At 35.7% G+C, this 24,674-nt stretch overlaps 1 protein-coding gene across 3 annotated transcripts in view; it reads left to right on the forward strand.

Moving 5' to 3' along the window:
* Window positions 1-24,453, forward strand: part of ca8 (carbonic anhydrase VIII) — a 28,519-nt gene extending 4,066 nt beyond the window's left edge. Inside the window, exons 1-9 of one of the 3 annotated variants that reach the window (XM_024273562.2) lie at window positions 1,859-2,164; window positions 7,116-7,307; window positions 8,850-8,974; window positions 13,375-13,470; window positions 14,163-14,225; window positions 14,307-14,355; window positions 14,457-14,569; window positions 20,486-20,673; window positions 23,614-24,453. In XM_024273562.2, coding sequence (XP_024129330.1) covers window positions 2,092-2,164; window positions 7,116-7,307; window positions 8,850-8,974; window positions 13,375-13,470; window positions 14,163-14,225; window positions 14,307-14,355; window positions 14,457-14,569; window positions 20,486-20,620 — 846 coding nt within the window. In that variant the 5' untranslated portion in view covers window positions 1,859-2,091 and the 3' untranslated portion in view covers window positions 20,621-20,673; window positions 23,614-24,453. Of the gene's footprint in view, window positions 1-1,858; window positions 2,165-7,115; window positions 7,308-8,849; window positions 8,975-13,374; window positions 13,471-14,162; window positions 14,226-14,306; window positions 14,356-14,456; window positions 14,570-20,485; window positions 20,674-23,613 lie in introns of those variants that run through there. The other 2 variants (XM_024273563.2, XM_024273560.2) reach the window with 2 other exon arrangements.
* Window positions 24,454-24,674: the final 221 nt, after the last annotated feature.

Raw genomic sequence — 24,674 nt, forward strand, 5'->3', positions numbered from 1 at the left:
GTCTGCAGTCTGAAGTTGACCTGTTTTTTTTCCTCAGTGAACTGAAAGTTTCAAGTTGCAAATTGTGGCCCCGTTTAGCGAGAACAATACAGCAGAGAGTTAAAAAAAAACAAAAAACTTGAGACCTCAACAAAGTGGTCAACTAAACAATGGGAGATGTTTTGTTCAATGTAATGCGCGGTCCATGTGAAATGCTTGAGGAAACTAGACATTTAAAAAGTTCATGTGGTTCAGATTTGGATCAAACATGTGAAGCTCCGTTTTGGGAGCTTGGAAATAAGGGAGCACGTCTTCATTTAGAGGACTCCAAGGAGCGTTTCCAGATAAAGAAAGTAGGGCAATTACCATCAGCAGCCTGGAGGATCTAAGATTGACAAAGAAAAGAGCCGTGAATAAATGAGATAAGTAGTGATTTCTGATTTTTTTGCTCCAAAAATTAATCCACATTTTACCAACATTATCAAAAGATAATGTTAGTTCAACTCTGTGGTGATCTCAAACCAAGGTGGATAAGATGGACTTATGTGGGAGTTCAAGGAAGGAAAAGTCTGGGGTTCATTTTTCTATTTTTAAGGCATTAAAGAACCACTTCAACGAAAATTGTGTTTTTAAATATTTTCTTTCGCGTTCCGCGTCCACGTTTGACTTTGTTTTATTCGCCTGGTTCAAAACTGAACAGCTGCATGTTTTATTTTCTGGTGTCTCCCCATAGATGGTGTACTACAAATACATTGACCTTTGTTTAGGTGCAGCAAGTTATTCTTCATTTTGTTGAATAACTCTACGTTTTGGAAGATTTGCTGTTTTTTTTTTACTTTCATGTGTGTTTTCCAAGTTGGATAGTCATTTTTCCAATCATTCCAACACCACATGAACGCAGCATTTCTCTATGTTTGTGTTTTTCATTGACTCATTGAGAGATATTAACCCATTGGTAAAACTGGCTCTAAACTGAGAAAAAGGTCACCGTTTTGAAATAAAATTTATTTTCAACCAAAGTTTAAGCTCAGTTTCATCCAGATTTCCTGTTGTTTCTTTCTCGTATGAGATGGATGACCAAAATACTTCTACTTCTGGTCCGGCCCTTCTTTCAAATTTTAAGACTCTTTTGTGGCCCTCGACTCAAAATGTTTGCCCTGGTCTAGAGAGGTGGGTGATGTGAAGGGGGTGTGCTTACTTGGTGCCAAAGGTCCCACCCACAACTCAGAGTTGAATTTCTAATGAATTACAAAAACTATTTACAAGAAAACTACAGTTTTTTTTATTATTTTGAGCAAAAACAAAATAATTATAATTAAAAGAGGACCGGGAATGGGAAGATGATCGGAGGGGGACTTTACAGTCATCTCAGGTGGTGTTTTTCTACTCCTGATTCTCAACAATTTGAGAAAAGAAATACTCAGAAATGTAATTTTAATCTTTATTTTCTTTATCTGTCCTCCATCACGAGAAAAATGCTACAAGAACATGTAAAAAACCCACTAAAAACATGGTTTTCATTGGAGTGGGTCTTTAAAGTTGGCAAACAATCAGGCCTCTCACTCCACCATCCCTCCATCCCTTTTTTCTGGGCCATTTCCTTCAGCCCGAGGTGGGTCTGCACTGCAGCTTCCAACAGAAACACCAACATGACCTTCCTGCCAGCATTCCAACACAAAAACCCCACAAAGGTTAAACGACCATGAATGCAACTCCTACAGAGACACAAACATGTGAAATTTCTGACTCATAACTTTGTGTTCTTATTTATGAATAAAGTTTACAGAGAAGAAACACTTTCTGCAATGAGAGCAGGATGGGCATCGGCTGAAAAGAAGAGAGTGAAGAAGGAAAGAGAGATAGAGAAAGGGGAGGGGCATCCGAGAGTAAAGAGAAAGAGAGCGGCTGTGCACTCCCACACACATCACTTGGTTCTTTCAGAAAGACATGAGACCAGATGAGGAAAGGAGGGTAAGAACAGAGAAAAGACTGAAGGAATAAAGAACAAGAGAAGAGACAAAACACAGAAAGGTCTCTCCTGCAGAGCACACACTTCAGTTTGTGTGCAAGTGAGAGGACAACCCAGCGTGACTGGGAGGACAGGGCGACACCATGGCTGACAGTGTGAACGAGGAGTCCGATTATGTCCCGGGGAAAGATGAGCTTGACTGGGGCTATGAGGAAGGTAGGCAGTCCTCTCATGGAAGAAGGAAACATCTTTTTTACCTGTTAAACTGTAGACATTAGTTAAAATGTGCCTTCAAGCAGGACCACAGCATGTAACTGTGAGTTTTAACCTTTATTAGTTAAAAAATGTTGGACTTTTTAAAGAAAACTTAAAAAAGACATAAGGAAATGAGTTTTTTGTGTGTGCTCGACCGGAGAACTCAGAAATCCTCAGAGATTTTTGAGGTTTGGGTGTGCAAAAGTCTCCTTTTCAAGGCTGTTCAAGTTTCAGTGTATTGTTATGTCACAAAACCACTTTACTCCCACCTCTGATCTCGTACGATAAGTCGTATGAACTCACAAAAAGACTAAAACATTTCTATTTTTTTAGTTTTCATCCAAATATTTTTAGGGTTACACATAAATCTGCTGAAACAATCACTTAATACTATCCAATGTAAACCAATACCAATGGGTATTCTAAAAATGGATAACATTAGGACATTTGTACCTTTTGTGTGAGTTCATCTTTATTTGTAAAATTGTTTCCTGAACTGGATCGGTCCTAAACAGAGGACAATCCTTCGATACGCTAAAGTCGTCCTGCTTTTTTATAACTTTTGGGAGGAACCTCTAATCACTTCATTTATCACGACATACTTTATCATTTCAAAAAGTTCAATTTAAAGTCTAAAACTGCTTTGCAGTTTCTCGTTTACTTACGTGTCCTTGTGTTGTTTCACTTTGTCGTCCTTTTGTCGCTGTCGAGGATTGTTCTCCCACACAATTCTGTGATTCCTCCTGTGAGTATACTGCATCAAGATAGACTGATTTTATTTATATCTTTTAAGTAAAATTAAGAAAGTTTTTAAATGTGAAGAATATGATTTAATGTTTTTGATTTTTTTGTGAGATAAGATTCTGAAGGACAGTTTGGACATATTTATAACAAACAAGAACACTACTTTTTGGAGATACGTTTTTATTTTAAAGACCTTAACTTTTAAAAGATCCTTAAACAGTTAAGGTTCATACTTGCATCTCTGTCTGTCTCTTTGCATGTCTGAGAGAAAAACATTTTTTTTATCAATCTATCAATCATATTTTCTGCCAATCCTTTCCATGCAACTAAGTGTCTCCATCAATTTGAGTTTTTCAGCCTTCCCATGAAATTCTGCAGGAATTGTGAAGGTTCTTCATTGATAATTTGCTTAACTTTACAGAGAACTTCTCTAATTTTAGGGCTTGCTACTACAATATCAGGCTGAACAGACCTTACATTTTCACTACCCAACTATTTGTTTAGTCACTTGTCATCTCTTTGCTTGATCATTGCATTGGTCTTCTGTCTCAGCCAGTAGATTTAAGCTTTTGCAAAATACTACTCTATACTGATTGCATCGGACTCAGATTTACTTGCCTGCAGAGTGCTTACGCCTTAGTCACAAGCATCTTTAGGAGGTTGCCCCGTACAGGTACTGCGGGGTTTGGGTTGTCCGGCCCCCTAAAAAGTCGTAGAGAGGGAATGCAGGTGTGTCCTCCAGTTCCCCTGAGTCTCGTCCGGCCCCCTTATGGACGTCATGAGAACGGCACATACCTGTAAGGAATCAGAGCTTTGTCTCCTCCTTTAATCTTCGGAGGGAGCCATCTCCATCTCCACAGTACATCTCCCAGCTGCCCCAGCGCACAGTCCGCTCAACTGACACTCATTGACAATCACTCACATGAGAGCACACAGAGTCTTACTCGGTGCGAGGTATTGTTTTTTCCACTCTGCCTTTATTACCGAGGGTTTCTATCTGGACCTGATCTTCTGTTTGCCTGCCTCAATCTACGCCTGCTTTGTTATACCCAACATCTGATTTCTGATGCTCCCATGCTCGTGTTTGACCTCTGCCTGCCTGACTCTGCTTTTGCTTTGTGGACATTTAGCTTTGTTGAATTCTGTCATCTTGTCTGTGAAAAAAAATCTGCTGCATGTGGAACCAGCCGTTTGCCTATCTGTGACAGTACCCTTGTAGTACACGTGGTAATTGTTCAGTTAAGTATTTGTAAGAATAATGGATAGTGGAAGTTGCACATACTTTGGACCTACGGATGATATTGTTGTACAGTGACCTTACGCCACACTCTAGTTGTTATTAAGGTGCACGTATTGTTTCCCTACTGACCATGCAAAAATGCTACATGCACTAGGTGTGCAGGTGATACATAAGTGCCTGTAGGTCACCCTCTCACTACCCGATCTGTAACGTCTACCAGAATGAATTACAAGTTTTAAAATCTTAAAACACCAAACATACAAAAATATGTACAAGTTACGGGAGCTAATCTAATTCAAATGTGTTGCAATGTTGGTGACAAGAGGAAGTGACGTAAAATTTGCGTATGTGGAATACTGATTGGGCAGCTGTTACAGATCTGGTAGCAACACACCTTTAGGATGCCAGCCAAAATTACGCTCTGATTGTCTACGGTTTTCTTCAAATTGATTACATTGATTTGTCTGATAAATGACCAACGGATAAACAAATGGAACTGTTGACTCCCTGCCACACCAAACATTTTAAAACCAAAAAAAGAGTACCTTGGGGATTTGCATGCACACATAGCTTTGTGCTGCCTTTTCACTGCTTTAGCCTCAGTGAAATCGGCTCTGCCTTTAGAAAACTGTTGTCAAGGCATCAGTTGCTGAGTAGAGAGGGAATGAGGCGACCCCTTCCCCTCCATTCCCCACTGCAATATAAATAGTAGACATCCATATAGAGTGCTCTTCTGTGGCATTTCTTGCTGCAAGTTAGTAGTTTTGATTTCTTGTAGAGATGTCTGGCATTGCCAAAGTCAAAGCATTCATCTCCTTCTTAAGAATCACAGGCTGCATTTAAAGTGTATGTTTCCTGTCTCATGTTACAGTTGTGGTTGGTAAAAAACAAAAAGGAAGCCTGACGTCTTTGATGTTGAAGCATTTCACTTGCATGCCCAGTCTGTACATTTCATGGTATTTTATCTACAGATTTGCATGTGTGTCACTAGTACTGTTCAGACCAAACTGAATCACTCTTTCTCAAACTGACCAACTTGAATCCATTTTTTGTGCTGATCTCTTTTCAAATGTCTTGGGAATCAATCCATGTTCCCTTACTTAAACTCCAGATCCACTTCAGGTCTCTTTTAAAAGACATAAGATGCTTCAGAAACTCTCACATGGATCATCCTGGAAAAAGGGGACATCAAAAACTTGAGCTAAATAAATAAAAAAAATGTTTGGTTAACTAGTAATATATAATCTAACCATTACAATGCAAAACATCACACACAATAAGTTAAAAAGAGTAATAGCGTCCTTGTGCTGTTTTAATTCTGCTATGGATTTTGCACAACTAGACGTGAAAACAATAAATGTAAAGAATGCTTTTTTAAATTAAATATATCAACCTCATTTCTGTTATTTAAATTTCACCAGGGAATACCACCAAATAAAACTCGTTGACTCTTAATATTTAATATCATGTCATGCAGTACTGAATATTCCCTGAAATTAATTTAGAAATTTGGCCATTTAAACCTGTGAGTCTCAGTGTAGCTTTTGGAAAAGTGCAGAATTCCAATAGCATGACAATTCATCAACTTAAAATATTTTATCTCTCATTGGATGTTTTTGCATAAGAAATTTTTATCTAATCTGGATGTTTATGATCATCAAATCTACAAGCGAATCCTCAGCTTATCATAATTTTTATATTGCATTTCTTTTTGAAAACTGTTTAAAGTGGTAAATATGTTTATAATGTTTAAGCGAAATGTATTGTTTTGCAAAGGACTACAGATGGAAATGAGCTATTATGCTACAAACTGGTGCAAACATCGTTGCTTTTTAAGCTCAATGTATTTGTCCTGATAAATTAATAAACTAAACTAAAATAAAGCAAACACTGAGAAATCCTGAGTTAGAGTTTAAAGATCATGTTGCCCATTTTTGACTGAAAAGCTTTTAGCATAAATGTGTGTCACTCGTTTCATCCTGTAATAGTTAGCAACCTTCCTGCATGGTTGTGCATGGCTTCTGTGACACTTTGGATAAGTGCGGAGTATGACATGAGATGTGTACATTGTAATCTGTCAAAACTTTTGTTTTTGCATCACAAAACGTCGAGGGAGCCCATATAAACAACATGCATCTGTTAGCCTTTATTTTTGTTCTTGTTAGCTGTAATGCTAATGCTAATTTCTGAAGCTACATTAAAGCTACATTCACACTGCCCTCAGCGACGTTTGTTCAATGAAAAGTGTATGTAAACGCACATAACTTAAAAAATTTTAAGTTCACTGTAAGTTTGTGAAAGTATACCTAGAAGTGTACTTAAAATGACATTTATTGTATACTATTTGTTTACTGACAATAAACTTCAAGTTTACTTTAAGTTCATGAACGTACACTTTTGGAGTGTTTCTAATGTAGCTTTTAAAGTTTGCTTTTAGTTTACAAGTAATAAACTTTAACTGATAAAAAATATATTTTTCATATACTGGAAATATCCAAAGAATACATCTACTCCACTTTTAATATTGAAGGACAGTGAAAAACCACTTTGATGTTTCTAATCAAGCCTCCTTCAGCTGTTGATGGACATGCACTAGTAAACACGAGCAAAATAAATGGAAGAGGAAGCCCCTCCGTGTTGGTCCAGTGTGAACATCATTGGCTACGTTCTTGAACGTGTGTCACATGTCCATGGTTTGACACTCACTAACTTAGTTTTGCACTCTTTAAAAAGCTCTAAGCAAAATAAATTCAACTCTAAAGCTGTTTTTTTTCATTTGTCTGGGCTGCAGGATTTAGTAATGTTTTTCATTTTAATATATTATAATCATTTAAACTTTGCAAAATATTTTAGGAGGTATTTTTATGAAGGATAGCAATGTGCAAACATGTGAGAATGCTTCTAAATGTGTGTTTATGTTCTGTGCAGGTGTAGAATGGGGACTCCATTTCCCAGCAGCCAATGGTGAATACCAGTCTCCCATAAATTTGAACTCCAGGGAGGCCCAATATGACCCCTCCCTGCTGGACATCGGTTTATCTCCAAACTATGTGGTGTGTCGAGACTGCGAAGTCATCAACGATGGACACACTGTCCGCATCCTCCTCAAGTCCAAGTCAGGTGACTCCTCCAAACCACACAGTCACACACACGGTTTCTATTTGTCCTGAGACAGCAGAACGTGTCATCAGATTTTGCAGTTGGTTAATGTGGTTTGTGTTGACTGAAGCATACATGTCACCGAACACACATTCCCTTTCAAATGTATGGAGAGAAAATAGACTCACTCCAATCTGCATGTGCGTATTCTTGATTTGTGTCCGCGTAATTTAGGATTTGTGCATAACTTTGGATTCTTGATTTGTAACTCAGACAATACTTTTTATGCATAAGTAAAAAAAATACAAAATACAATTTGCATTCATTTTCACATGCACAAATTAAAATTACAACAACTTGAAACTAATTACACATGCAAATCTTTAAAAATTACCCACGAATCACCTCACGAAACCTCAGTTACGCTTTGGTGAGACTTATTTTAGGTCTCACAGAGTCGTCTGTGAGTGCACTGAAAAAAGTGAAATATTGGATCATCTAAAATAAGTTCTGTAATTTGTTACATTTAAAATTATTCGTTTTCCTCTAATTAAAATTTTGAGTTGATGGTTTACCCAGACTAAAAATTAAATGTGATAAAAACTATTATTTTTAAATGTAGCAAAAAGCAGAACTTTTGTTAATTGATCCAATGTTTTACTTTTTACAGTGTGATTTGTTCAAGTACTACTAGAATGCTTGTTCATCAGAGTTCTCTTATCAGCCGTTTTGAACTTAGATTGTGAATAACATCCAGTGAAACTTGGCATTTTCTCACTTTCTTAAAAAGATATTTCCGATAATTAATTTTAAATAGTCTAAATTAATGTTTTAAAACTCTTATCCCTTTAAAAATATATATATTTTATGCAGAGAGAAAGCAATCTTTTCTGGATAATATATTTATTTTTAAAGGGATAAGTGTTTTAAAACGCTTATTTAGACTTTTTTATATTAATTATTGGGTATATCTTTTTAAAAAAGTGGGAAAATGCCAAGTTTCACCGGATATTATTCACAATCTAAGATCAAAACGTCTTAAAATAAAACTCTAATGAGCGAGCGTTCTAGTAGTACTTGAACGCATCACGGACCAATCAGTGGGACGTGAAATAAGTCTCACCAAAGTGTCGTGCGTTACTGAGGTTTTGTGCGTGTGTAAGAGGTGATCCGTGCATAATTTTTAAAGATTTGTGTATGTAATTAGTTTCAAGCTGTTGTAATTTTAATTTGTGCATGTGTAAATTGTATTTTGTTCTTTTTTACATTTTAGATTTTTTTTATACTTATGCACAAAATGTATTATGAGTTACAAATCAAGAATTGCGCACGCACAAATCCAAAGTTGTGCACAAATCCTAAATTATGCATGTATAAATCAAGAATACACAAGCACAGATCCTAATATACGCACAAATCAAGAATTATGCACCCACAAATCGGAGTGAGTCTATTTTCTCAGCATATATTTGACCCCCTTTTCTCAATTCAGTGTTATAGATGTTTTTAACCTTTCTGTGTGTGCTACCCACAATGCCCCTGAGTTTCCTTTTCATCCTCTAGTGGTTACAGGGGGCCCGTTACCCAGTGACCATGAGTATGAACTTCACGAGGTTCGGTTCCACTGGGGAAAGGAGAACCAGAGAGGGTCGGAGCACACCGTCAACTTTAAGGCTTTTCCCATGGAGGTAATCGCACACAAACACACACAAGGTTGTGCCTCCAAAGAAAACACAGCGTTCCCATGTTCAGTCTCCTGGCACTAAAACCAGTCCTTCCTTTAGATAACACTCAGGCTTGTTGAGTCCTCGAACTCTATTTTTTCCTCTCTAACAAAATAACTCTTGATAAAAAAAAAACACTAAAGATACTTTGATACCAAGAAACCTTTAAAGTTCCGCCCATAGGTCCTCCTAAATATGACTAACAGACTTTAAATTCACCCACTTGAACATTTAATACATTAAACATGAAATTTAATCCCTCAATCGTTTTAAATCTGTAGTTTAAACACAATTACATAGTTTAATAATTTTTGTTGTAGTTTTGTTGGATTTTTGTAAATTCAAGTAAACACTTCAGAAAAAATGTCAAATTATGATTTAAAAAGATTTAGTTTAGTTTATTCTCTATAAAATCCTTCTTACCCTTAATGAGTAGTATTTTTGAATATACTACAAGTATACTTAGTCTATACTAAAAGTGACACAGTATACTTGTAGTTTTACTTTTTTATACTATCTGTATGTTGTAAACTTAAAATGTTCCAACTTAACCTGAAGAAGTATTCAATAAAAATACTTCCAACACTACAAGTACACAGCATACTGGCTAAACTTATACTCAAGTATACTTAATAAAACAAACATTTTGCTAAAGGTAATTCCAGAACAATAACTATTACAGTTTTAACAATTTCATTTAAATCAATGTTTTAATGAAGAAGTACCTTTATAGAACATAAAAAGCCAATATTCATTTATTTTAATTAATAAAAATCAACTGGATTGCTTTAAACCAGGTTCCCGTTCTAAACAGTATAAAGAAAAAACTTAAAATTCTCTGAATTCGAGTAGATGGAAAATGTACAGTAAAGTAAAAGTTCATTAGAGTTGTTTGGTGTATTGTTGGAAATCCCCAGAGGAACTACTGACAGACTTGGGGTGGGGGGATTTTGGTGACTATAATGAACTCTTGTCATTAATAGATTTTTTTTAAGGTACCACATATTTAATCAGGTGATACTTTACTGAAACCACACCTTACAAAAAGGGAAATAACGGGACGTACAGAAATACTGCTAGATGTTTTAAAATCCCACTCTGATCATCTATTTTTCTAGGTTAAAAGTGTTCCCAGTGGCCTTTTTATTATGATTTTACATACATTTATCTTAATCCAAAATTTAAAAACCTGGGTTCCTCCAATTACAATAGTTTTCCAGCAATATTTTTTTTTCGTTTGCTCCTGGTTTGCGACCATTTGAATAAAGAAATACTCTGAAATGCAATTTAAAGCTTAATTTTTTTTATTTACGTCCTCCATCATGAGAAAAAACATTACAAGAACGTGTTAAAATACACAAAAAACACATTTTTTTCAGAGTGAGTCCTAAAATAGTCGGATTTCATCACATTTAGTCAAGAAGACGTAGATAAACTCATTTAATAGGGTACTTTTGAGGAAATTATGTTCAAAGATGGTCAAGAAATACAACATTTATGCTGAAACAATATTACATTATAAAACTCTCTTTTACCTGATGGCAGATCATTTTAGTCAATGTTTATACACTTTTTTATAATTATGGAAACTGGGACACGTTCAGCAACTGAATGACAATGACACAGTATATAAAAATCTTTTTTTTTTCTTTTTACAAAACAATGAACTTTAAAATGTAATATTTGAATGCAAGGAAATGTGCTGTAACACAACATCTGGCATTTAGTTTGACCCAAAGGTCAATACCTAAATGCCACAACTGCTCTGAGAGAAGGACACTCATCCTCTGCTCTTTTCATGCAGAGGTTACGCTGAAGTCATGTAATCCTGCAACATTTGGCCAAACCAAACGTTTCAAAGCTTTTCAGAACGCTTTGATGGTTTTCTTACTGCGTAGGAAGATTTTCCCCGTTCATCTTCAGGTGCTCAAACAACCCATACGATATTCCAAACATTAATTGTAGGAGCAAACATGTTGACATAAGATGTTCTTTTGTGGCTGTCATTGTTGACTATCCTGCTCTATAATGAAGCAAGAGTTAATGGTTACCCAAATAAAAATGAATGTCCTGTGGAAAAAAAAAGATAAAGTGAATGTGTCTGACGAGGAAATGCCTGTCGGGGAAAGTGTGAAACCGGATGGTCTGGTCTGAGTGTCAGACAGTTCACATCCACCTTTCTCCCACAAGTCAACATGTTTCCATCATCGGTCTGTTAGCTTATCGTGTTTGTGTTTGGAGCAGATCTGCTTCGTTGAGAGCTTCAGTCTGAGCAGTTTACTAGTTTATAAAGTTTATAAAGTATTAGTGCTGAGTTTTAATAATTCAGTTTGGAGTGTCTCTTAGAACCCCCTACAATAAAAATGTATGTTTTTAAAATATTCCCGTAGCATTTTTCTCATGATGGAGGACATGAGTATAAAATTAAAATTGTAGGTCTGAATAGTTCTTTACTCAAGTTGTTGCTAAGGAGGAGATGAAAAAATGTCATTTGGAAAAGTAGGTGTTTTGATCAGCTCCATTCTGATGGATTCACTTATAGACGACCACTTCATGTACGTTCTTGTTTTCCTCGTCTGAGCTGACAACTGAATCCAAACTGTACAGCTGGATAGCTCAGATATTGCTAGTCATTATGGTGGCACCGCTAATGTTAGCTAGGGGCTGTGAGGGGCTGCAAGCTAGCAGGAGAGAGTGCAAACAAAGGGATGATGGGAAACGCAACCAGTCCCACCCACAACTCAGAAGCAAATTTCTAATGAGCTACTGCCACTCTGCAGAAACTATGTCTTAGAAAACGACACAGGTTTTTGCTAAAAACGGCATAATCATAAATATTGCAGAACTATTAGGAATGATTTTATAATAAATCTAAAAGCTACCCATTTATCAATTTTCATTTTTTTTTATTCTAAATAATTCTAAAGCACACAATCACTTCAAATAAAAGCCTGTTCTTTGTAACTTTCAAAAAAACTAAAAACATTACAATGCATTCATAGATAAATAAATAATAATAAAAAAAAGTCAGCAACAAACAATTCAAAATAAGTGATCTAAAGTAAGACGCTCTTCCAATCACAAGTAAAACCTCATCTACAATACTTACAACATTTGAGGCTTTCAGCCACAAACCATCAAAAGGCACAAAAACAGTCATCGCTTTAGGATTTTAAGTGATTGAAAAACTACATTTTATTAAATTAGGCTTCCTTACATTTTTTTTGTTCAACCAACTCAATATTAATTCAATTTTGATGTCAAATTCTTTCAATTCTTTGTAAGATCATTTTGTTTTGATAAATTCAACTTTATTAAAACCGTTAAAAACAAGAGTTTAGTTTCACAAATGGGTTTTGAAGGGACACAGCTTAACTGTTTGATCAACAAAAATGGAAACACACAATTTTCTTCACATGTAAAACTAATAGTTTTTCAAGAATAATGACAAACATAAAAGACACATATTTTAATGATAAAAGAACATTTTATTTACTATATAAAATAAAACGACGATTAATGTAAAACTGCCTAAGTAACATTTATGAAAAGGAAAATAAGTGACAGTAAATATAATACATCGTAATGTGTCACCTTTATGAGGGGCTTGAATCAGTCTATTTTTTATGTTTTGTGTTGTTTTGCTGTATGCTTCATGTGTCTTATATAACAATTGTTTGTCTACCTTAAAAGACACCCACTACATCAAAGAAAATGACAGAAAATTCATTGTTTTTGGAATTAAGATAGTTAAGATAATCTACAAAAAGACTTTTGCTGCATCACTTTTTAATAAGACATAATTAGTATCAATTAGGATTTGTTGAATGATCTGTTAAATTTTTGCTCTCAACCAATTAGGTTTAAACTGCAAAAACATTGACACTGAACAAAAAAACCTTATTTACCCACTGTCTCAAATGTGATCCACACATGGTGTAACTGTGTAATAAAGAATTAATTAAAAACAAAAAATTGAATTTTTCAATTCTGCAAGTAGTCATTAAAATAAAGGAATAACAATAGATAAGTTAATCTCACCATAAAGTTTTTAAAATAAGCAAAACCTTTTCCCGCCGAAAGTGCTTTTGAGATGCCATGGAGGCAGCCATTTTGAAATGAGCAGGAGAAGCCTCTCTACTACCCCTAATGGAATGATGATGAACTACAGGGGAGATAACATGGACCAAGTTAAACACTATGGGTTTTTAGGAAAGGTTTTGATTAAGCTAATGAGATAGGAGTTTCACAAATGTGTCCATCAAATACATTATGAATGCTTATATAGGAAATAGTAGCATTTCTTTGCTTTCAGCAGTAAAGTTTCCAACACTGGTTGTGTTCTGTCTTCTTGTTGCGGTCAGCTCCATCTGATTCACTGGAACAGCACTCTGTTTAACTCGTTAGAAGACGCTCTGGGGAGGAAGAACGGCATCCTCATCATCGCTCTGTTCGTGCAGGTAAACAACCAGTGAGAGTCAGCGCACTGTGCTCGGGACTCAGAATGCATCAGAGGAACAGAGAGAAACATTCCTGATTTACTCAAAAAAGTCACTTTTGTGACAAGGTAGTATCAGCACGGTTTGGTTAAAAAACACGTTTGAATAATAGATACTCAGAGTTTTGCTAAGTAAAGAGGCTTATAACAAATCAACTACCAATAAATAAATAAAAAGTTGATTTTTAAGCTGATTTCTAATTTTAAATTGGTTGTTGGAGTCAATAGAGGTTGTTCAAGATGTTGTTTTCATAGATTTATCCATCATATTAATTTCATTTTTTGTCTATTCAGTTTGCTTGTTTTTTTTAAATTGAGACTTTTTTACTTTAAAAATATTAGTATAAAACTATTTTTAGTGTCCTGCTGAAAAACCTATAAAACATGAATTTATCATTTGATGAGGCAATTTTTCTTTGTGATCTTGGGCTAAATGAAATTGAATTGAATTGAACTGAATTTGATCTCCATGTTGCTGCTATCAAAGCAAGCATTATCTTTTTGTCTCAAGACTTTTCTGACCGTCAGATAAGATTCAGATGTTGTTTTTAGTGACTTCTTGTTTCTACTTCTTGTTTTTTGTTCTAACCACAGATATAAATTAAGCTGTGCCGAAGCCCTCACAAGCACCTAAAACTCTTTTTTTTTTTAAAGGTTGGTAAAGAACACTTGGGTCTGAAGGCCATCACTGAAGTCCTACAGGACCTGCAGTACAAGGTGAGGAGAATCAGCTGCCATATTTGTAATCACATGATCACTCCATCAAAGTTTTTTTTTTCCACTGTTTTTTTTCGCCAGGGGAAGAGCAAGATTATACCATGTTTCAACCCCAACACCCTCCTACCTGGTGAGTCAGTGGATGAAACAAGTTTGGGAATGAGGAAAATAGGAAAATCAGGCAACCCTGATGGACTGTTTTCAGTTTTTTATTGTAAAATCTGCCTTCAGATCCTCTGCTGAGGGACTACTGGGTGTATGAAGGGTCTTTGACCACGCCCCCTTGCAGTGAAAACGTCACCTGGATCCTCTACCGTTACCCCCTCACCATCTCACAGATGCAGGTAAAACAAAAGCAGAGGCTTTAATTTGATCTTAAATACAAACAGATTTATGCTGACATTCGGAATTAGAGGAATTGAGATACATGTTGCCATTTTAGGGGTTTCTGCATTACCTAATATCAAAATGTCAACTTTTAGGGATGACAGACTTTTAAGTTTTCAGCCTTCAGATCTGCCAATCAACTCCGTCATGATTCTTTTGATAGATTTAAGCTCTGATTCAGCTTTGCCTGACTCCCTGCTGCCCTGCAGGAGACCGCGGTCAGGGAGGACCTCTGACATTTATTACTGACTTTCATCTTGGCTGGCCTGTCACCTGCTGACCCTTTGAAATGTTAGCACAAAGACCCTAGCTGGACGGCCTCAGGCTGCGTCTACAGTACGGTCGAATCATAGAATAGAGGTTCAGATCATGATGTTTCAGTAGAAAATACAGGAGCACTCAGAGAACTGCCCTTGGGTCTAAAAGTGACTGCTGGAGTGACGTCTAATCGACTTTAAAAGAAGATTTAAAAATATCAAATCATTTGTTAATCCTGATTGAAAACAGACATCATATGTGGCTTTTCTCTTTTATTTTTCCCTGTCGAGAAATCTTCAGTGAAATAGAAGTGTTTCCACATTGATGGTCATCACTGTAAAAAGAGGCAGCCTAAAAATAGGAAAATAACTCAAATTTTAAGATGAAAATTACTAGAAAGCAGGGGCGGAGCTAACGGGGGGCCAAGGGGGGAAGCTGCCCTGCTTGCAAAAAAAATGTTTTTGATTAGTCTCATTTTTGTCAAAGATTAAGAAATCATCAATGCATGCTTCTTTAAACATTCCAAAATAGCAAAAGCAATATTTTAAAAGAAATGAAAACAGCAACTTCCATTTTTGTTGTTTTTCCAAAATAATAAGCTAAAGGTTTGTTTGATTCATTGTTTGATTGATTGATCTGGTTTATTTCAAACATAGATTATGGACAATACAGAATACAAAATACACAGATTTTTCAAACTCATTAGAGAAATACCAAATATATTGATTAGAGAATTAAAAAAACAAACAAAAACAAAGACACACTTATGTCACATTTGATCAATTAAAAATGGTAGTTATTAGCTAAAGTCAAGTAGAGTTTGATTGATTGCTTGAGAAGGAGCTGGAAGACGCAAAGTTATATAATCCAACCCCAACTTAGTCACTTAATTTTACAGTTTTGCAAAGTTAGCATGAACTAAAAGGGAATATGTATTATTTGCTAGTCCTAAGCAAAAGGTTTGTATTTTTTTCAGTTTTTATGTACTTATTTGTATCTTATTTTGATTATATTGGCAAAAAAACAAATGAAAGCTACTAATTTATGAACAAAATGATAATAATATCTTAGTACACGTTAACCCATTGTTAAAAAATCTTTATAAAGTCTAAAACTAGCAGCTATTGTTAGAACAAAAATCTAAATTTTTATTTTCAAAATAATATTAATGAAAGCTAGGATAACTTGCCAATGTTTTTTTTTAAATCTTAAAATAACATCTTTAAAATTGAACAAAAAAAATTACAGTGATTCTTCTTACATTCATCAATTATATCAAGATTTTTAACTTTTTTTTAAGCGTTTCTATGTATAAAGGAAAAGGATATTAACGTGTGTTAATATTAATTTTCTAAAATAATTTCCTTATTTCTAGATCCTAGTTCTGAATGAAGCAAAAAAAAGTCTGAACTGATTTGATTTCAAGAGAAGCTTGTAAAGGTTTAGAGCAAAGAGAAGTTAACCCCCACAGGGCCAAAATTAAGTTTTAATATCAGAAAAAATTTGATATTTAGGGAAACTTATATGGCCCACATGATAAGTGACCACTAAAGACATGGATATGATATAAATGCCAGCTTTACTGCTACTTTTCAAAACAATGTAACAAAGCTAACACAACTAGAAAGTCATAAGTTGCAAGTGTGCAATACCTGTCCAGAGAGGATTAAAAGAACTTCCAACCTGCTAAAATATCTTGAATGTTGGTCTAAATCAGGGGTGTCAAACTCAAATCGGACAGAGAGCCAAAACCCAAAAGACACAGGAGGTCACGGGCCAAATAGGCCAACCATTTAGTGAATGCATAATAAAATAAAATACTTTTAAAATGTAACTTTTTAAACACAATAGAAACAGACAGACATATTATTCCAGAATAAATAAACCTAAATCGTAAATAACTTTCAATATTTTGCCCTCCATAAAATATATATTCTGTCAAAATTGGAATGTTACAAAATAAAATCGGACCGTTAATAATAGCAATAATATAAAATGATCATGTTACTGCTGGTAGGGTACAAATCCATGATTATCGCAGCAGGATTACAGCAAAACTGCGTGCACACATGTATTTAATCTGATACTGACGATTGGAGCAAATGTCTCCTGTAGGAATCATGTTGGATCCAAGTTTCCTGTGAAGCAAGCACACACAGAGCTTATGTGTTTGACTCTCACATTACACATGCATGCATGGACCCCCCCCCCTGCTCAGGTTGGTCTCTGAAGGAGATCTTGTCTCCACTCTGCAGCCTCAGATAAATGGGCCAAATCAGCAGGTCACACCACAATAACAGACTTCCTGCTGTTTGCTGAGCTCTGAAACTTCATATCTTTCTTCGGCTTAACACAAAAAAAAAAAAAAAAAAATTCAGCATGGCGTTACACGATAGACTATCTCCTGCAGTCTGAAGGCACCTTTCTGATTTTTTTCTTACTCTATGTTTTCTGGAGCAAATGCTTCTATTTTGCTTTCTCGCCAAGGACCATAACATCCAACATTTTGTAAAAGTGGTGTAGAAATAAATTGATTTGACACATTTGTGAGCCAGATGTTGGTTTCTTGTTACATTTGATTGACCTTGACTAAAAACTTTCTCAAGCTGTTGTCGACTGCTGCAGGGCCAAGTGTGCACAGACCGTATGCGAATGTCCCACAACAGATGCCACGGTATAAAAGCTTCATCTGCTATTATTTGGCAGCAATAGGGTAAAAAAAAAGAAAGAAAAAAAAGGTTCTTCCTGCGGTGATGATGACAGCTACTGTCCTGGATGAGTGTGTGGGTGTGATTTCATCTGCAGAGGCAGCAGGTTTACATGATGAGGAAGTCCGGTTTGAATTGATTTCTGTCTCTTGTTCGGAGACCAGATCTGCTGTTCGTTTGCAAATTATGATATAAATCGAATCATTAAAATTAGGGATGTCCCGATCAGGTTTTTTTGGGCCCGATCCGATTCCGAGTCATTTGATTTTGTGTATCTGCCGATACCGAGTCCCGATCCGATACTTTTATAAGACATTTAAAACATGAATAAATTAAACAAACAGATTAGTGTTGTCCCTTATTTATATTTTAATAACCTTCTTTTATCATTAAAAACTTAAATAAAACACTTCTGTGAAGTAGCTTTAATAAACAAGTAAAAATACAGCTAATATAAACTAGGAAAGAAAATACAATTTTCTTGTTATATAAGTGATAATTAGTCATGTGATAAAGTTTAGTGACTTTAGCTTTAACAAATTTAGAGCTATTGAACATTTTTGACCAAATGTGATTCCTGTTCTCATTTAAAATTCTTAAAAATAAATTATGTTTTTGTTTTAGCATAACATTTGATGAGTGTTCATGAATAGCTGATATCATTATTAGTTTTAATTTATTAGTTTTATTTATTTATTTAGTTATTTTTAAGATTATGTGCTTATTTTTTTAAGTTCTTAAGACATCACATTTTCAGTTTTATTACCACAGTAGTTAATTTTTTTAACTGTTATTTCTCTGTCAGATAAATCAAACAGGCATATCAAAGGACAGCTGGGGTCCTAAGGAGTTAAATCACGGCGCTAGCATGTAGCAGTTAGCAGCTGCTGTGTAGCCATCTGTCTGCTGCATGAAGAGCTTCACATTAAAAAGAAACAAAAACTCTGTCTCTTTCTGTTAAAATGCCTTTATAGGTTGTTGTTTATGTTGTGACAAACCAATAGAGACACTTGCTGTCAGTTTAAAGCGTTTTTAAAGGAGTTATTGATCCCGGAAGTTAGCTTTCTAGCTAGCTTTGTTAGCTTTTGTTTTGTTAGCCTTATGCTTGACTTGCTGCCGTTTCCTGGTAATGACATTTTGTGATCTTTTCGTGACATGCAGACTTGTAGTGGAGTATTTATCCATAAAGATAAGATGAAATAAAAAGCTCTGATCATAATGAAAATAAATGAAATGTCCAATCCTGATCGGACAAAGGAGTCCGATTCCGATCGAGTCCCCAACCACGTGATCGGCCCCGATTTCCGATCACGTGATCGGATCAGGACATCCCTAATTAAAATTAATGGTTACACTCTTACTAATGAGTGACAATTGTACAACTACTGTAAGTTCACTGTCTGCAAACACAGCAGAGAAAAGGTATAAAAAACGGGCAGACAGCTGGTTCCACGTGCAGCAGGTTTATTTGTTCAGACAGGAACTAAGCACAGCTTAAAGTCCACAAAGCTAAATCGGAGTCAGGCAGGTAGAAGTCATGAATGAGCATGGAGGCATCAGAGAACAGAGTAGTCAGAGTCCAGGCGAGGGTCAAGGCAGGTGCAGGCAAACAGAGATGAAGCAGGCAAGGTGGCACAAACAATACTTCACACTGAGTGAGTCTCTGTGTGCCGCTTGAGAAACAGGTGGGTGATTGCCAGATTGGAGACAGGAACTGTGAGCTGGGGCTGCTGGGAAATTAAGTGCAGTCCGTACTCTGGAGATGACACCCGCTGGTGGCTGGAGGGGGAGACAGAGCTCTGACTCCTGACAAAAACGAACAAGCAAGACTGGGTTAATGAATGTTAGCTTAACAGTTTGTGAAATTAAATCTTGAACTTTTATGGTTCATTTTAGATCTATTTTTGAAGTTTGCACTTTCATAGCCAGGAGGCGCTGGTTCAAATCCTGGGTGGGACCTTTTTACGTGTATTTTTTACAGTCTGAAAAAAAAAAAGATTTTAAATTGCCACTAAGTGTGGATATGAGTGTCTGGCCCTGTGAAACCAACCTGTCCAGGGTGTACCCCACCTTTGCCCAACTGTTGTTGGGATAGGCTCCAGCAGCCCTGTGAGCCCTAAAAAGAGATTCAGTGGGTTCTGAAGATGGATGGGTGGATGGATGGATGGCTTGCATAGTGGTTGCTGTTCATTTGTATAATTTATCCAAAATCACATTAAAGTTAGAAGCAAACAAGTGATTTAATTTAGTTAAATTAAAGGCCATTATTGGTCAATGTTTGACTCTGTTTCCAATTATATACATAAAAAATCTTAATGTTTTTTCATTCATGGAGATACTAAATGAAGTTGAGTCCTAGATTTAATGGTAAATTGCAAATTAGCCACTGCATGAAAAGGTTAAAGGGACTTTTGAAAAATATTGTTACCGTAAACTGCAGAGCATGAAAAGTACTTTACTTAAACACTGAAGTCTAATCAAACTGAACATCGCGTGTTCTGAAAGGTTGGTGTGGTATCAGCAAGATGCAAGAGAACAAACACAAAAGCTTAAATAATTTCAGAAATACATTTTTAACTGCAAAAAATGATATTTTAATATAAGGGAATTGAGGCACCAATGCTAAACAAAAAGGTGACAAAACTAAAGATGCTGAAAGTGTTTCTTGACAGAACATTATCTAAATGTTTTAGACACTTCATATGGATCGATAACTCAGAACTTTATTTATCTCCTTCCTGTTTGGACTAAGAAGCGTTTTCATGAATGGTTGGGTTGAGGGTTTTAGTGCTTTTGGTGGTCAATTAACCCAAAGAGGTCCATCATGACCAGATCGGTTTTCAGCTTTCCGATCAATTTTATGAGTGTTGCCTTCAGAGAAGCCCTTTCAATTCTCTTCTTCTGCAGATTGAGGAGTTTCGGAGGTTGCGCTCTCACGTCAAAGGGGCGGAGCTTCCAGAAGGGAATGACGGCATGCTGGGAGACAACTTCCGTCCCACCCAACCCCTCAGTGACCGAACGGTTCGCGCTGCCTTCCAGTGACTCCTCGGCCATCTTAAAAATAACTGTGACCCCACAGAGAACAGAAGTCAAAGGTGATGAAGAAATGTAGCAGGGGATACAAAACTGTTCTTCATTTTCAGTCCATCTGATCACCACTCTTTACATGCTGTGTAATGCAGGCATGAATATTAATAGCAAGAATGTTCTCAATTTATCGTATTTATTTAGTAATTTCAGCACTTTTCTTCAAACTTTTAATAGAAGTAGGTGTTCTGTCCCCAAGGCGTTTTGTTCCTTTGAAACTATGGAATAATGGATGACGCCCTGGAAGAAGTAACCCAGTTCACTTACTAATCTGGGACCAGCCTATATAAAGTACAGAAAAAAAGAGGAACACTTCAGAAGCAGAAAGATGCTCCACGAGCTCTACTTCTTAAGTATATTTGTAAGGTTTTAAACAAAAGTCTGTGTTTTGTCTCACTCCAATCATCTTATTGTAAAAGTGTCCCAGTGATCTTATAATTTGGCGTTTTTAGCCAAAATTAAAAAAAAAAAAAAGTCATTTTTTTAGGACGTAGTTTCTGCAGAGCGGCAGTAGTTCATTATAAATTTGCCTCTGAGTGGTCTGAGTGTATGCACAGTTGCATAAGATTTTTGTAATAATTGCAGATATGTTACGCATAAATTCTCAAAAGACCAAATATTATGAACAGCTAAATACTCAATTCACGTAAAAACCAGTTGGGCGGGAACCTTGAAGGACATCTGTACGTATCGACAAATGACAAACGCAAGAAACACTTACTGATCACATATATCATGCATGTATCACAAAAGACTGAAATTACATACATGGAAAATGCAAAAGTTGTACATACCGCAGCTGTAGTGTGACAGTCTTAATGTCACTGGTGCAACAAAATGGCGAACAATATTGGAACTACCCACTTTTTTACAGTTTTTAGCTTGGATGAGGAAAACAAAGATGTTCATGGATCTATTTTCCTGCAAGTGGATACATTAGAATGTAACGGAGCAGAGAACTTGTTGTGGTAGCTTCTACGTCACAGCTACAAGCTTTTACAACTTACAGTTTTTCGTCTGCTCCTGATTCTCAATTTGAATAAAAAAGTACACGAAATACAATTTTGAGCTTAATTTTCCTAATAATTGTTTTCCATCATGAGAAAAAGGACACAAAAACATGCTAAAAACACAAAAAACATATTTTATTCTTAAATCTTGGGAGGATTAATTAAAATAAAAAATAAAATAAGTTCTTTCTATTTTTAAAAATCAAATATCTTATGCCAAACATTTGGATGAATGATGACGTTTTAAAAACTCCTGTTGTTACCTGAAAAAACCAGTTTCCATCAGCATAAACAATCACTGTGTGCAGAAAAGATTAATATTTGGTAGCTCGATGTTTGAGGATTTGTTTAAATCAATAAAAATAGCTGCAAAATATCTTATTAATGCAAAAACAAAGTTTCACGAATGAAAAAGATGTGTGGATTTCTGCAAGAGACTCAGTTTTTAGAAAATCTTCAAAACACATCAGCTTTTTGTTCTGTATTCATTTAAAACCTTTAAAGTCAGCAAAGGACATCTGACTCACTCAGATTACAGTTTTTTCTCCTCCGAGACCAGTTAGAGTTCAGATGTTTCAAAGTATCCTCTAGTTTTAAGTTTTAGCCCACACTAATAGTTACTTTGAACCAGTTTTATTTAAGCTCCTAATGATTTGTTGAAAACCTCTCCTCTGCTGCTGTTTGAAGGGCAGAGAGATGAGAGAATAACAGAGGGACTCTGAGGAAAAACAGGCATTTGTTGAAAGGGGGGAAAAGTGGAGGGGAATGCCTCAGGGCAGGAAAAGGAGGAGGCATTGGGGGGCAAAACAGGGGGCACTCAACAGAGGGCTATTGTTGGGTGAAAACAAACACGCACACCCACCTGAGACAGAATCGGACAAAAAACTGGAGTGGAGGAAACATGGTGAAGTTTACATCAAAATGCCATTTTAAATCGTCCTTTTTTGGAGTTTTGTGTCTTCTACAACATAGAACAGAAAGCAAAATGCTCAGATGAAGCCTAGTACTGTGTATGAACACACTAAAACCAGTTAAAACTAAAGAGAATGTGGTTAGGCTAAAACTCCAGTACATGCTAACACCAGCTAGCTTGAATGCTATCTTAAAGCAAGACATTTTTCCTAAAAAAAAAAAATCATTTAAGTCTCTTCGAAAAACCAGTGTGCATCCATGTTAACTAGATTAGCAAATATAGATCACAATGCATTGCGTTTGAATGATTTTTCATGCGTAAAACATGTATTTTAACTTCTTTTTAATAAACCAGCTAAGTTGTTATCCCTCAGAACACTGTCATAAATAGTTTTCCCAAAATGTTCACATTTACTAGGTTTTTATTTCGAATTCGGACCTTGCCAGCATCTTAAAAAAAGGGAAAAAAGAGTGAACATGATGTCCGAAGAGCTTTTAGGACTCTAGATAGTCCTACACTAAATAGTTTTTATAGTAGTTAGGGAGCACGGATAATGAGACATTTACAACACTATTAATAATGCATTTTGTGATGTTAACATGCTAATATTTACTGAAAATGCATAGCAGTAAAAGCCAAACTAATAAAAAGTACTTTGTTTTCATCGGTTTATGTGTTTTTCCTCATTGCAATAAAAAATATATAAATTTGCTCTTTTAAACTTAAGTTTACTTTACTATAATGTAAATGAGGACACCAAAAGTGATGTGTTGCCAAATTATCTATAAATGCAAAAATATTAACACATTATTTCAATTTTTAAAAGTTAGGTCAGTGTATTTTTTTTCTCTGTGAGCTGCAGAAAAACAAAAGTTAAGAGTTTAAGGAGGGAAGCAAAAAAAAGCAAAGCACTGCGAAACACATAAAACCAGATGTGCATTTAGGTAATTGGACCTCTGAATGGGCCGTCTGACTTCAGCTTTCCTTTTCCTTTAATTAAATCCATATTTTACTCTTTTTTATAGGGGAGAGTGAAGCAGAAGTGTGAAGACGAGAATGGAAAACCAAGGAAAGGCTGAGTTGATGGGATATCAGCTGCACTGAAGGTGGACAAAGAAGCTCCAAACTTTGCTGCATGCTTTGTGTTAAATGTGTGCTGGTAAAGGTACAGTGTTCCTATTCTCTAGGTTTGTTTTTTTCCTTTCTTTTTTTATTATTCTCATGCTTTGTTTTGGTCTGATGTGCTGTCCGGGAGTTGATGTTCTGTAGTTTGAGTCACTGTGTGTGTGGAGAGTAATTTATAGAAAACTTATAGGAAGAACTGAGATCCAATCCAGCACAAAAATGTCTTCTATGAATAAAAGTCACTTAATTTTATTGAGAAATATCTGGGCTGCACTTTGTAATGATGTGACTCCTTTTTAAAAGCTGGTTTGGCAACAAACTCATGATAAGAGTGAAAAATAAGTCATTTTTCTGACTTAAGAATTGAATTAAATGCTATAAAGTCCTCAAGATGGACCATTAAATGTGTGTTTTATTGCTTAACAAGTAAATCACAAATGCTGTTAGCAAATGAAACATTCACTGTGTATTTTTTTCATAAAAAAATCTAACCACTTCAGTTACAATCTATTAACTATGAGTACAGACATCACTGTCGTACTCCTTCTATTGAATCTTCATGATATCTTACTTTTAGTTGTTTTGATTCAGTACACAAGAGTTCAAAGCGATCCTTTTCACCAGTATGTCTGTCGTCGTCTTCAGTGGGACCACGTGTGTCAAAATGAGCTGATGAAAACTGTGAGAACTGATGACTGTTACTGTAAAGCTACAATAAACTACAGCAGTGACTTACTAAAGCTGGTGTCTGTCTGTTTGTGTGGTGGGAGTAGCATAGTCACCGTGCGGAGAGGAACACATGAAGGCTCAACAAGACTAAACGGAAGATGAAATAATCATTTTACTAGAAAGTAGTAAAATTATGTCCATGATGCAATTCATTTTTACCTAACAAGAAATCTAATGATTAGAAATTAAAGGTAGAAACAAAGAGTTCCACACATGCATTCAAAAGGGAAAA

Source organism: Oryzias melastigma, linkage group LG17 (genome assembly GCF_002922805.2).
Source record: "Oryzias melastigma strain HK-1 linkage group LG17, ASM292280v2, whole genome shotgun sequence".
NCBI classification, from domain to species: Eukaryota; Metazoa; Chordata; class Actinopteri; order Beloniformes; family Adrianichthyidae; genus Oryzias; species Oryzias melastigma.